The 15,403-nt window shown below is 36.8% G+C and overlaps 1 protein-coding gene across 2 annotated transcripts in view; it reads right to left on the bottom strand.

Moving 5' to 3' along the window:
• srgap3 (SLIT-ROBO Rho GTPase activating protein 3) overlaps nucleotides 1-15,403 on the bottom strand; it is an 89,428-nt gene that overhangs the window by 21,555 nt on the left and 52,470 nt on the right. For both annotated transcript variants that reach the window (XM_038279970.1, XM_038279971.1), the window contains exons 5-6: nucleotides 5,374-5,559; nucleotides 2,085-2,213 (exon numbers count right to left, since the gene is read on the bottom strand). In XM_038279970.1, coding sequence (XP_038135898.1) covers nucleotides 2,085-2,213; nucleotides 5,374-5,559 — 315 coding nt within the window. The remainder of the gene's footprint in view (nucleotides 1-2,084; nucleotides 2,214-5,373; nucleotides 5,560-15,403) is intronic.

The raw sequence follows: 15,403 nt of genomic DNA, 5'->3' as shown, positions 1-15,403 counted from the left end.
GGCCAGTGCAACGACTCCCCATTACTAAGGGGTGGACCTGTTCTTTCGGTTTAATTTGCATGTTTTCTAAGCTAAAACAAGCCTTTGTTTGGGTTACTCTACAAAGCTTGGAACTCACTGCTAATCCAGACATTTTGAATTAAAAAACCTTCCTGGATGGGAAGCCAGAATGTCTTCAAACTTGGTCCAGTGGTTTGTTTTTTAAACTTTTTTTTTATTTTCTTTAAAGACATTTTAATATCTAGATTACAGCTTTCTGTTAAGTAAATATCAGCTTGCAAGTAACAATTAATCAGCTTGTTGAAAATGACTCTCAAAATCTTTCAGCATAACAGCAGACGCATCTAAAAGGTTGTTTTTCTGTGTGAAAACCCACAACGTGGGCTCAGAAATGTCATAGCTTGAGTCCTATTGCACAGTTGACACCTTGACAAACCGTCTGTTTTGTTCCCATTATTACCTTGGTGCGAAGGAAAGATCAGAGTTACTGTTCAAATAGCTGCAGCTTAGCAGGATGACACAGGCGATAAATTGTCCAGAAACAGAATCCACAAGAGCAACCCAACAATACAGGGAGAGGCAGCTGTTCTCACTACTTTCATCTATCATCTTTATGTTATTAAGTGACTGCAAATAGCTTAGTATGAGCTTGTTAATAAGCTCTGTTCATTGAAATATGACTATATTTCTATAATCACTGAGCTCCAGTCTGACTGGAAACATGAGGACATACAACGTACTTGCCCTGGAGGCATTTAGCTTGTTACTTTTTGTTATATTTCAATGTTTCATATCATCCAACAACTCATAAAACCTGACAAAAGAAGGGCTCAAATGATGTGGTCAATCAGAGCTGTTTTATGGTTAAACAAGTGGGGAAGCTCCATTATTTTGCATGGGCCCAGGCTGGTTTAGATGTGTTGTTTTCTCTACCTTAATAAATGACATCATCAGTTGAAGGCCGATTTCTGTTTGCTTGTGATTATCTCAACTTGATTTAATAGATAAAACATTGATAAAAAGGGTTTGACAATCTTAAAGGTATAGTGGATCATCAAAATAAGTGGTCCTCCTAATTGTCAATCATACTAGTGATATGTTTACATAAGGTCATCCTACATGCTTGTCCCCATTTTCACTAAGCTGTGTTGAGTCTGACATTGGAAAGTAAGCTTGTATAAGCGATGCAAACAGCAACTTTTAAACAGGGCGTGCACGAGGAGAAAAGGGCTTGTGCATGCTCTCGCACACATTTAATGGGCGATCCCTCTCGGGTGCATGTGCATTTTTTTTTTTAAAGTGGAAAGGGCGGGTCTTTTAGAAAATTTGCAAAAAACCTCCACTATACCATAAAATAATTAAATATATGTGTCAAAAAGCAACAATATTGCGTATTGAGAGGAAAATATGTTTCAATTTGGGAGAAAAATCAAATAATAATAGCAAGAATGTACAGCCAAACTGCATAAATTAATCTATAAGAGCATTAGATGTAAAAAAAAAAATAAATAAAATAGGATTGGTTCCATTATTTAATAACTAACTGCAAACTTTGCTCTCATTTTACATTAGGTTTTGAGCCTCCTTAAAGAGACACTTTGCAAAACAAGCACCACTGAAAAAAGTTCACAGCCGTAATGCTACTTTATTTATAAAATGCCAGTGAATCTTTGATTTTTTTGTATTCCCATGAATTTGCTGAACACCCAAAATAAAGTAACAACAGAAACATACAGAGCAGATTTCATCTTGTCACCACTTATGAAACGTCTTTAAATCATTGTTGACAAACATGATTACATATTACTCTGCTGAATGGGAACAAACATATCGTGTCAATTGTGGACAGTCACAAAATGTCAGCATCAAGGTTTGTTATACAGCAATTAATAATGAATAAATGACAGCATCTGCGTTTACTGAGTCCAACAGAGCAGCTTGAAAACAAGCAGAGAACAGACCAAGAGGGAATGAGACATGAGAACAGATGGTGAGAAAAGTGACAGAGCTGCAGAGAAAAAAATCAACACAAGAAGTCCCAGCTGAGAGACACAAACAAACACATGCTCCAAGAGCATACTTACATCAATCATGTCGGAGACATCATGGATATAATATTTTGCCACCACTGCATTGGTGGCTGCCAGGTTCAACAAATAGTCATTCCGAGCTTTGGTGCATTTCAGCTTATTCTCTGAATACTTGGCTTGCCTCTGAGGAGGAAAGAGGAGAACAGGAGAAGTAGGTAACGTGAAGGTGCAGCTTCATTGAGCAACTGCAGTTTTCATGTTCTCTAAAGAAACTGTAGCCTCTGAAGGATGACGGAGACAGCCTAGAAAATCTATAAAGAGACTCTAGAGAACCTGCCACAAAAAAAAAAAAAAAAAAACTTTATTTATCAGTTCATTTTAAAATGACAACAAAATGTGTCCTCTGCATTTAACCCAACTATTAGGGAACAGTCGGCTGCTTGCAGCACCTGGGGACAACTGTGGGGATAAGGGTCTTGCTCAAGGACTCTGATTTATGGTCTGTGGTTTGAAGCTGTGATCTTACATCATCTCCAGGACCCAACTGTCCTGCCCTCTATCTCAGGATCTGGCCTGAGTCCCCCACCTTAATAGTTTATTTCTTTCACCTGCCATTTTTCCTCCCTGCCGTAATTATTGTTTATTCCTCTCACCTGTTTCCTTTGCTTTATATTCAGTTCAGCCTGAGCATTCGGGGCCAGATCATTATATTTGTTTATGAATTTAACTTTTTCTTGCAGCCTGTAATTCTAAAAGAAACACATGTTATTGTTTCAGATTATATTTTCCTTTGATTCTGTTCTTCCTCTGTCTTGAAAGTTTGTAGGGCTTAACGGGAAACTCCTCATGATGACATCTGTTAAAATTTTTGAGGAAAAAGTATGGTTTCCTATAAAAAAAACAAATATTACCTAATTTGGATTTAAAGAGCGCGTCTAAAATGAGATGCATGTAAGAAGATGATAAAAGGGCTGGATAAAGAACGACTATGAGGACTGATTCACTCCAAAGTGCTGTAGTTCCACTTTATATAGATAACAACCAAATAACTGAAGCAAGGGGGAAGGTTTTACACTGTGTGTATCCTCTAGTACTGCACTACTTTGTGCTGGTCTTTTACATTAATTTGTAGCAGGGCCGAGCTCAATTTGTGGCAGTGGCATCTGGTAGTGGCTGGATCTAATAGTGGCACTTCCGATGGCGTTTATGGGTTAATGGTTTGTTATAGATGCCCATCACCTGTTGGTCTATAACTAATTCCAAATAATAAATAATCATTTTATTTTTATTATTTCAAACAAAAACTTGCAGAACCCGCACCAGCTGCCTGCCACTAGGTGTCACTAAGCTGGTAGGCCACGTGCTGCACTTCCTATGGCGTTTATGGGTAAATGGTTTGTTAAGAGACGCCCATCACCTGTTGGTCTATAACTAATTCCTCATAATAAATAATCATATTTTATTTTTATTATTTCAAATAAAAACTTGCAGAACTTTCACTAGCCGCCTGCCACTAGGTGTCACTAAGCTGGTAGACCACCTGCTGCACTTCTGTTGCCGTTTATGGGCTTAATCAGTTTGATTTTGAGGTTATTTAAGCCCATTTCCATATTTATTTTCAATTAATGATGTGTAAATATAGAACAGGCGTTTAATAACCACAAAATCAAAACATTTGCCTATAAACAGCAATAGTAGAGCAGCAGGTAGACACCTTGTGGCAGTCGCATGCCAGTGAAAGTGCCACCAGAAGTGCCACTACTCTCCAAGTGCCATTGGCATCCCCACTATTACGTCCAGCTGCCACCAGAAGTGCCACTACCAGATTCCGCTCGGTAACGGAAATCAGTGGCACCTGCTCCGGCGCCACGGCAGGACATGGAAATCAGTGGCAGGTGCCACTAGCTCGCTCCTGTGCCACGGCAGGTCTGGCACCTCCTCCGGTAACGTGGCAGGTGCCGCTGCATCGATATGCTCCTGCTGTCTCTCTTAATTTGACAACTCATATGTATTGTAACAACATCCCATGAGGATATTTATCAAATTAACATTCATTTAACATCTATTTACCTTATCAACGGTTAAAGGGACAGTGGGTAACAAATCTGACTATTAGCAAAAATCTAGTATTGATTTAACAAAAATATATTCTGTAAAAGTAATAAGACGATATAAAAAATGAGAGCATTCTCAAAGCTTAGAGCTAGTAGTTTATAATTACATAAGGGATGGTGCACCCCAATGGGGGATGCCAGGTTTTGTCGGCATTTTTGATGAGAGAAGCATAAAGAGGACAAACTTGTTGGCCTTGTGTACTTTATGTAAAGTGAGTGGCAAAACAAACAAAGAAAGAAGACATAATAACCAGGAAGAAAACAACATTGCTGCAGAATTCAATATAACAGTGAAGTTAATTTTGTTGTCACGTTAGAAGCAAGACAGAGATGGCTAGTTTGTTGGATGAGCTCTGATCCAGTTTTTAGCTGCTGTAAGTAGATGTCACTCTGCGGCTTACTTAGAAGGTCTCACGCTTAAAGGGGAAGCAACAATCTATCATTTGTAATTCATTTAGTGCACCACTAAATGGTGATAAATATTACACACTGTTTCTTTAATTCTATTGACAGTTTCAAGTACCCCCATGAACAAATCCAATAAAAAGTAAATTTCCATTATTGTTTTTGTACATTCCTCAACACACTGAATTGGTTTTCTATTTCTGGTTTCAAAAAGTTATTGTGCCCATTGTAGAAAGAAAGAGTTGGTTACTCTCTTCCTTCCTTTGCATTCAACCTATTTCCATGCACAGTAATGAGAGAAAAGCTTAGAATTGAGGAACAAAAAAGTAAAACGCTAGTCATTGTGACTGTCTTATAAATAGTGTGGAGCTACCAGGGGAGGTAGAGCTACTGAAGTTAGCAGACTCAGAAGAAAGAAAGGACTGTTATTTCTTCCAAGCTTTGATTTCATGTACTTCAGATATAATAGGAGTTTTTATATTTGCTCAAAGAAATTCAGTGTTGAGCTCAGAATGTAAAACGTATGGAAGCATCTGAAGGACAAAGGGCTGCAGATGCGGCACTGCGGGCAGCGAAAGCAGAAATCTGCATAAGCCTGAGAGGATGTGTCAGGCTGCGGACCTTAGACTACTCTTATGAGGGTCTGATATTATATGGCTCTCTCTCTGCAGGTCTCTTTCTCTCTAGATCTTCCAGCTCAGACCATAAAAATGCAAAACTAACAAGAAGCTCAGGTTTTTCCAGTCTAACTCAAGAGTTGATAGGTAAGAATACATAAGTCTGTGTTAGAAGTAACACATGCTTCTCCTCTAACACGCTCTTACCTTTTCCTTCATCTTCTCAATTTTTCTGACAGAGCTGCGCCTCGGCTGGCGGTCTTCGTGCCGTAGGAGGTTGACGTTAAGATCTCCGGACTTGCTGAACTGCTTTTCCTCCTGTTTCTCAGCATCTTTCAGCTTGCTCTCTGCGCTGATGCTCTCAGTGTGGTACATGTGGTATGTTTTCATCACCTGCAAATAAAAAAAGACACATTAATCATCATTCCATGGTATACAAGCGGATAATATTTTATATATATATATATATATATATATATATATATATATATATATATATATATATATATATATATATATATATATATATATATATATATATATATATATATTTTTTTTTTTTTTTTTTTTTTTTTTTTACAGTGTCCTGTCTGGCGATGTGGCAATAAGAATAATTGTCTTGATGCCAAAAAGAGGCCAACAAATTTAGCTTTCACAAGTGGAACAGTACGGCAATCGCCATACTGTTCCGCTTGATTAATGCATATAAATAGCTTTATTATAATTCATGCAGGGAGTACAGGTATTACATTACATTTATGGACACTGCAATGTAAGTAGAACAGTAAAGGAGAAACAGAAAAAAAGGACAAAAGATGAAAGAAAGAGGAGATAAAAGGGAGATAACGATAAAACAACCAACAGATATAGTATAAGAGATACAATAAAGTAACACCTAAATACTCTAGCTGAAGTAAAAGTGGTATTTTTTATTCTGACATGCACACTGTGGTAGCTGAAGATAAGAATATGGGCTTTCTGTATGGAAGTGAATCTCTAAGTACCTCGAGCCAAGCACCTGTAGTTGTTTGTGAGAGTTCACTTGTGCATGTAAAGTTTATCTAAAGGAAAAATTCTCAATAGAGGTTGTGAAGAGCCAAAGACGTGCCCTTCCAGAGCGCTGTGGAAAGTGCTGGGGGACCCAAAGCCCCAGATGTCCAAAGGGATCCCAAGAGCAAAGACGCCCACGAGGGGCCAACCCAGAAAATTCTTATCTGCTGTATATTATTGTTGAAATAACCTCAGTTAATTAAGACCTATTTTACAGCAGCTGTTTTGACTCAGCTCCACTGTATGTTAATTTTTAACAAGGCAGCCCTCATCAAAATGTCTGCCGTGACCTTAATTGAGATCAGTTAGTTGTAACACAAACACAAAGCAGATACTAACATTTCATAATAGTTCTTAAACTTCATAATAGTTCATGTGAAAGACAACTTTAAAAAAACATTAAACCACATCGCTTTTAAGGTGGAAAGTTAGTATTAGTATAAAAGATCTGCCATTAACACTGACATGAAACACACTTGTTTTATTTTTACTTTTATTATTTACATTCTTTTTAAACTTTTAGATTCTTTTTACATTTGCTGAAAAAATCCAAATACATGCAAATAGTGGCAGATATTGAATTATTATAACTTAACTATAATTATTTAAAGGTTATTTTTTCTATTAAATACAGTTGTGCTTCATAATTTCTTGCTTGTTAGTTCATGAGAAAGTCAAACCACCTAATCAATATGACAATGGAAAAAATAATATAACTTTTCAAATTTCGCAATAGGTTACAGGCATGTTATGCTGTTTGTAGCACAATTATTGATTGTTCAGTTGGAACATGCAAAAACAATAAGGTCTTGAATAAAGGAAGAAAATGCCTCAATGTACACAAATGTACAGCAGAGACAATAGAGCAAAGACAACGATAAAGGAAAAAGATAGTGAGAAATAAGCAAGATTAGATGAAGGAAAATTTCAAAAAGCAAACTGACAATTATTTCAGAATCAAAAAAGCCTTAAATGTATTTTTCCCTCTTAAACTGACTAAACATGATAGGTCCGTTGCACATAAACAAACACAAGCTGAAAGATTCATAGCTGTCACTAGAGTCCTTCCAAAATGCACTGCAAAGCGCTGTGCTCACTTACACACAAACCACACTTGTAAAATGAATTTCATCAGTGTTATTGTTGGTCTGATGCCTCCTTATCTCTGCCTGCAGCATGAAAAGGAAAAAAAATGTATATATTTAAAAGAAATATAATTTCCCTCTCAGAGTTCATGGTTTTACAAGTCTCCTTTGAATTCTCCCTTTCCGTCGATGCCTGCTGGATCCGTTTGAGATGTCAACGCACCAGAACACACAGATGACTCAACCTGAGGATTATTTAATTGGATCCAGGGTTGTTTACAGTTTAGTCTCACTTCGCAAATCTCCAATTTAACGTCTTACCCCCAGCTCTCTTCCCACTTTTCTGTTAGTTCTGATGTTGTTTTTAATGTTTTCTGCAATTATTGTGTTACTTTGATCTCTTCCAACACTATAAAAAGTTGACCTCCTCTTCAAGACATAAAAAAAAAAAAATCACAGTTGGAAAGAAAGAGGATCTCTTAATAAGTCTTAACTTGTCCCAGATGCTTGCTAAGAGGCATCCTCTTCAATCTTTTAGCCTTGTAAAGAAAATCCCAGATGTGAGAACTATCTTCAAACATTTAATGCGGACATGATTTTCTATAAACACCATAGGATGTTTGACAGCCTATATAAACAGTCATTGAAATGCAGGGTACCTGTCATCTGGTAGCTGCACATTAAATTTTTGAAGTTATGAAACTATAATTTCCTGCTACTTTCACACACTATCTAGCTTTCATTTCAATAGCATATAAAATATTAAACTTTAACGTCAATAACTCTCTAGCACTGCCTTTTTTACGCACAAATTTTACAGTCACATATACACTATGTGGTTAAAGTAAATGTGGATAAAATCAAGCACCTATGCATGTAGACTGTTTTTTATAAACATTTGGGAAAGAACAGGCCTAATGAATTCTAGTATGGAACTGTGATAGGAGGCCACCTGTGCAGCAAATCCAGATGTGAAATTCCCTCCCTCCTACTTATGCCAGTCAATCATCAGTTGTATTATAAGAAAATGGAAGTATTTGGGAATGACACTGTGAGGGACCGAGCCAGCCAAGCATGAGGACACAGTGGTGATTGTCAAAAAACTGGGTTTTATTTCCCCAAAGTAGCAATAATCCAAACAAAAAATTCAGGGCCCTTAAAAGAGGTCAAATGAAGAAATTAACTAAGGGCAAAAAGTTTTAAGTTCAAACATATGAAACCTCAAACTAACTGAACAAACAAAAAACTTACCTGACACACAGCAAACAAAGGGGACTTAAATACTGGCTGATCAGACCAGACTGACACACTGAGGAAGAGGTAGGGAGAACATCTACAACAAATTAACAAAAAAATAACTAAACAGTTAGCTTAAGGATTAAACTTAAATAACAATCAATATACAAATTAACAAAATGAGCAAATCACAAAAGTAAGAAGAAGAAATTATGCAACATATTTTAAAATGTGGAGTCCATGGTCTTCCCCCATAGTGGAACTCTAGATGGTACCACCCAATCAGTCCATGATGTCAGCCACATTCCCCCAGTTGATTGCACTCCCACAGCACCAGAAAAGAAAGCAGAAAATATATTAAGCATTTGACAAAATTAAATAAACAAAAGTTAACCAAATGTGCGCGCTACAATTGGAACTAATGTCTTCAAAATTGTCAAAAACAAACCAATATATTTATGCTACTCTGATTTAAAAAAAACTTATGAAAAAGTGGTGTTGTGTGGGGTTACTGACCATGTGACCATCACAGACACTAACCCAGTCATTAAGTGGTGGCTCAGTGGATGCTGAAGCGCACAGTGCAAAGAGGTCGCCAACTTTCTTCAGAGTCAACCACTACAACATCATGTGGCTTTAAGATTAGCTCATAAACAGAGAGCTTCGCGGATTTTCATGGTGGACCATATGCATCATCAAATGCAATGACAAGTGTCAGATTTATGCAGCAATATAAAGCAGGCAACCACTGGACTCCAGAGAGTGGAGACGCATTCTCTGGAGTGACAAATTGTGCTTCTCTATCTGTACATCTAATAGACCAGTCAGAGTTTGCCGGTTGCTGAAAAAAAGCGCTTGCATTGAGCCAAGTGAAAAGTTTGGTGGAGGGGGGGTTATGGTATGGGGTTGTTTTTCAGGCTTGGCCCCTTAGTTCCATTGAAAGGAACTCTAAATACTTCAGCAAAACAAAACATTTTGGGATTTCAATGCTTCACTTTGTTGGGGCAGATTGGAACTGAAACCTTCCTCTTAAAACATGACTGTGCATCAGCACCTCTTTAAAGCCTCTCTTTATTTCTAACATATCTATAAAATTAATAGTTGATATAAATGTCAACAGTACAGAAGAATTTAAGTACTATGACACACCTTTTTTCTTTACAAAATAAAATTAAAAAAAGAGAATCTTCAGGCGAGGAATACCTTGGGAGACCCATCCAGATTTATTACTGCTTACAAAAGCAGAACTCACATACAGGTCTGTTGATGAGATTCGCCCTCTTTAAAACTCAGATATTTTAAAGATATTTAAAGATATTTTAAAGATCCTCACAATGGTGAGATGAAATGGTACGTACAAAACAACCAAGCTTGTTCTTAAAAAACATTGTTGCGTGAATAGTTTGTTACACGATTTAAAGGGATTTAAAAAAATAAAGCACATTCAATACAAATGTTAACACGTCCCACTCTGACCGTCTAAGCAACCTCAATCTTCAGCTGGGGAAACCTTTCCTAAACCTCCATGTGTCACTGACTCTTAAATATATCTAGAAAGACCGTGGAATTTGCAGAAATGTTTTGCTTTAGCTGTCTCTACAAGAAGTCCTGTGAAAACAGCCAAAGGCTGCTTAGTTTCTGAGCAGAGACTCTGTGGCACAGAGAAATAAAAGGCAGGAGACTTTTCTAATGTGTGCATTAGATTAAATCTTAGATGTACAAGGAGTTTAAGCTGCGGTTACCAAATCACTACAAAAGTGGGCCCTGTTCATGGATCTAGACAACACAATCTACACAAAAGGACTAGTAACTTTACTGAATTGAATAGAACAAATTAATTTCACTGTAACTCCTATGAACAATGAATGAGTGACAGCACAAAGCGAAAGATTAAAACTACATCAACACAATTCACCAGCGACAGAGTTTCTGAGACAGCGTTGTCGATGTTGACAAAAGATTACCTGTATGTGAGACTGAGGCGCAGTTATAAGACATGAGGCGGAAGATCTGAGATAAGATGAGCTAGTTCTTATTGATCCAATGTGGAGAGGCTGCCGCCACCGCAGGAAATTAACAAAGGTAGGAACCAGAGGAACAATATTTCACTTGATCCGTGTTGATGATGACAGCGTCAGGAGGTGCCAACTCATGACTTTGATTTTCTCATGTCACAGCCAGCGGTAATGTCAAGCTAATTATATTGGAAACAGAATAGTTTTTAAAGGAACGTAAACTGCAGCTCGACTCAACACATTGTTTATCAGGAGTACAGCTGTTAAAAAGGTGCTGGTTGGTACAAATAGACAATTCTGCAGCAACTTGAGATTTTAGGGGAGAGATCAATGGAAAAATGTAAAATGTAAAAATGTAAAAATTAACTTGAAAATTACACATAAAAAATGAAGAATGGTACAATTGTGTTACAGTTGTACATCTTTTGGGGTCTAACTTAAAAAGCTTTTTACATCTACATTTAAAAAAAATTCTTGTATGTTGTATAGAATCTATATCAACAGTAATTTTTAAGTCTTGCAAAAGGTTCTCAATTTTAATTTAAATACATATTTGGACTGACTGAGTTGTCATGAGTTATTCTCCATGACTGTTAGGTTAATTGGGTTCTCTAAATTCGCCTTAGGTGTGAGTGTGTGCATGAATGGTTGTTTGTCCTGTGTGTCTCTGTGTTGCCCTGCGATGGACTGGCAACCTGTCCAGGGTGTACCCTGCGTCCCTCCCGTAGACAGCTGGAGATAGGCACCAGCACCCCTATCGAACCCCGCTTGGGAAAGCGTGATGGAAAATGGATGGATGAAGTTATTCTACAAAATTGTGTTTCGGTCGACACAACAATCATGCATGTGACCTTTTTTTGCTTTGTTTTAAGAATGGCTCTCTTTTTGCAAATATTCACATAACTGTGTTGATGCAACATTATTATTATTTTATTTTATCCCAGCTGCAACGTTTAAGGAAACTCCCACAACCTGTGTCATATGTAGAGGGAATGAGGATTCTGATTAAAAACACTAATGGATCTGTCAAACGTTAAAAGGGGCCAAGCAGAGCATAAGAAAAGGGAAAAACAAAGATTATCATGCTGTCTGAAGAAGAGGGGTAAATAATTGGTAAGTGAACAGTTGCTGAATGAAAAGAAGTGGCTGAAGTATAGCCTAGTAAACCTAAAGGAATTAAATTGTGTTTGTTGAGAGCACTTGGATCTGAAAATTCTGTCTGTTGCACCACATAAACGTACAGATGGCTCAATCAGGGAAAGTTGCCAGTGGTGCCCCTCGATTATTCGACTCTTATCACACAACTCGGATGAATAAATCATGTCTCAGCTCTGCCCCGACTTCTGGTTCTCCTAAGGGAGCAAAAGATTGCTGAACTCGCTCTGAGCATGTCCAGGTTTTGAGCCTCTCAGTAAAAATGTACCACAAAGACACAGTTAACCAAGTGTGGGCTACAGTGACAGAAAATCCCTTTTTTTTCTCTTTCAAATTCAAAGCTTATTTATTTGGAAATATTAACTTTTTTGCAAAAGCACCAAACATATGATTTATCACAACTATTATGAAGACAACACAATAGCTATTGTATGCGATATTTTGAAGATGGATATAGTAAACAATAATTACCATGCATGACAAGAATGATCCACCCATAACGTTGTTGAGCACTCTCAGGAGCTCTGATTTTATAGCAAGCATATGGATGTAGCTGCAATATACCAGAGACCTGCTGCAGCTGATAAATGCTGAATGTGTTACATGCAAGATAGGAAAGATAAAAAGATGCATCTAAAGGGTCTCCAAGGACATGCTAACAAAGGCACTCTTTTGTATGGAATTTGCCGCAGAGGATAAAAAACCCAGGTAGCTACTTACACGACCAGTCAGGGGTTAAAAATTAACTTAGGAAAGCACAAAGATGTGTTAGGAGTTTCTGAAAACTGCTTTCGACTAGAACATATTGGCTAATCATCCAAGCTGTTACAGTACGGAGAAATATATGTAAGAAGTATGATTGCATTTGTTTGAAATTTTTTTATATATATATATATATATATTAAATACTGACTGAATAAACAAAAATATGCCTTCTTAAATTTTTTTAATTTATAAAATATAACAAAAAAGGAACCTAATAAGTTATTGAATAAAGGAGAATAACATATGTGACTTACTTATGTTTTCCAATGTATGGAGATGTAAAATTATCATTAGAAGACAGATTATCTGGTGCTGGCATGCTGACTTTTTGCACTATGTTTCAATCAAGTGGATTGGGATTATAATCTATACATGTGTAATCTGGCCTTTATTGTGGGAGAGACTAAACACGCGGTTATAGTTGCTCTCAGACGAATGTTAAAACTTGGCTCCATTAAGAGCATTAACACACAATAACCTTTCCAATCCAACCCACTTATTGCTTACTTCTCTTTTTCTATCATGGTACAGATGTTTTGCATAATGTCTATTACTGTTTTTCCACATCTTCCCCTTCTGAGCACAGCAGAGAAGTTCGATGCTCCGCCATGAGGCTCAGCTAAATGAGCGCTATTTAGTTGACAACTTAAGGAGTTTATTGAGTGATTATATTTATAAACAGAAACCTGTTAAGTTTATTCTGTATCCTTGTCGCCATTAGACATCGTAAATAATACCAGACCAGGCTCCAGCTCGATTTATGTTCCAGCTTTAGCTTGAATCCCCCTTAGCATTATTTCTCTTTTAAATACCAGTAAGGCTCTACATAAACATGAACAGCGGCACCTTCATGTGGACGGCAGTAGCATTAAAACACTCAAAGAAATTCCTCTTAAGCAGATGTTAGCAGTTAATCAGATGGGAAAAAAATATCTAATAAGCTATCAAGATTACTTGTTTACATTCCTAGTCAGAAGATAATAGAAAGCTTAATATATTGCAGCAAATGTATTCTTCTATTTGCTCCATGAGGTCTCCTCTGGGACATGCTGTATTTGAAATATGTCCTTTTGGAAATCTCCCGGCTTAAGGACCAGTGTATGCTGAGACATGTAGTTTGAAAACATTTCCAACTTTCTGCACATTCAATAGGTACAAACCTCTAAATATTTGTATAACCCTCAGCTTAGGCAAAATGTGTAAAAATCTTTGTCATGGCCACGTAGCTGCATCCAACCTTACTTCACTAAATGGAATACATAGCGTCAGATACAGTGGTATAAAGCAGGCTACCACTAGGGGTGTAAATCACACCCATCATGTTTCACATTTCCTGACCCAACGATTTCATTATTTTCGATACTGAAGATTACACCACAATATGATTATATTTGATTAATTTGTAATTTTTTTTTTTTACCTTACAGGCTATACAATATTTTAATTTTGAAATAAATCAATGAAGGCTGTTATATCGTTATGCATTTTATTTGAGAAACAGCAGCAAATAACAGAAGTAGCAAAGTTTGGTGCAGAGAAGATTATGGTTAGGAAGGTATTTAGGAGTTGGATAAACCCCTTGGTTCCACTCTTCATGCTTCACTATACCAACGCCTTTTGAGATTTAACACATTTTACATTCTTATGATCACAAACTTGTGTAAACAGTTTGGGAATTATCTGCTTTCTCTTGGATTATGACAGCACAGCAGTGCAAAACCTGGGTGAGTAAATAAAAAGATAAACATTCTTGATGTAAATAAAAACAAAACAAAAAAACCTTGACAGGTCAGTGCAAAAATCATGATGACAGGAAAGTTTTGGGATAAATTCGAGTAGAGACAAGGAACCAGGACTTCTTATCCCACATTAGTGTCTGACCTAGAAGTACACTTCTACGAGAATAGCCACACATTTCCATAGCAGTCTCCTTGTTAAAAAAAATAAAAATAAAATAGCTGCAAAGGCTGTGTCAATATTCAACTCTAAGGAACAGGGATCAGATGGGACTCAAGATTCTATGTGTGCTGAAAGAGGAGAACAAAAAAAAGATAGTATAACAGATTCAACCTAAGTGGTTTATACCAGGTTATAAAGCCTACATATACACCTAGAATATGAATCACACATCTAAGTGATTGCATCTAAAAGAACAATGTTCCAAAACTAGAAATTATTATTATTTTTTTATTTAAAAAAACAAAAAAAACAAAAAAACACACCAACAGGTTTGCAAAATGAGGCTAAATTATTAGGTATCATAAAACTACACCATTTGAATTGAGCTGCTCTCATCATGGTAGTTATAATTGGTTTTAGAAGATCTAAAACTACATAACATCTAGAATCAATTACTGTTTCTGTATGAACCATGACGTTAGTGGCCCTTGTTTCTAATCACATGTCCCCAATTAACAGGGAAGTATGAACACCTTAAAAAATCTGATGAAAAAACAACAGCAGTGTTTAACAGTTACTGCTGCCATCAGTCTGGGCATAATGGTTAGGAGACATCCAAAGTTTTCAAAATGCTCAATAATGTCTCTTAAAATCCCCATAAGTTAGTCATCGTGTTAAATTAATAAACAACTAAGATATAATATAAAATGTACTCAGTATAACACAGGAATCCTACCTCCTTAAACTGAAAACACCTTGACTTCTTTTCCTCAACTCGATTGTTCTAAGCCACTATAGTAGAAGTTTTATCAAAACAAGATGGAAGAAAAATCTCGTTAATGAATTTAAAAAAAAATCAATCAAAACCTTTAACAACACCTGAGACTAATCAGGACAAAAGAAACGAGAAACTGTATATTTACTAGCCTAGTAAACTAGCCCCATCCACCAGTGGCCAAAATCATTTTTGCCTGCGAGTGGTCTAGCCTCGATCAATGCCCCAGGCCCTAGAACTGGTGGGCCAATCACAAA

The sequence above is a fragment of the Cyprinodon tularosa genome, unplaced genomic scaffold (assembly GCF_016077235.1).
Source record: "Cyprinodon tularosa strain WSP-4 unplaced genomic scaffold, ASM1607723v1 ctg154, whole genome shotgun sequence".
Lineage (NCBI taxonomy): Eukaryota > Metazoa > Chordata > Actinopteri > Cyprinodontiformes > Cyprinodontidae > Cyprinodon > Cyprinodon tularosa.
The sequence above is the reverse complement of the archived record's forward strand: the minus strand, read 5'-3'. Positions and strand labels throughout refer to the sequence as shown.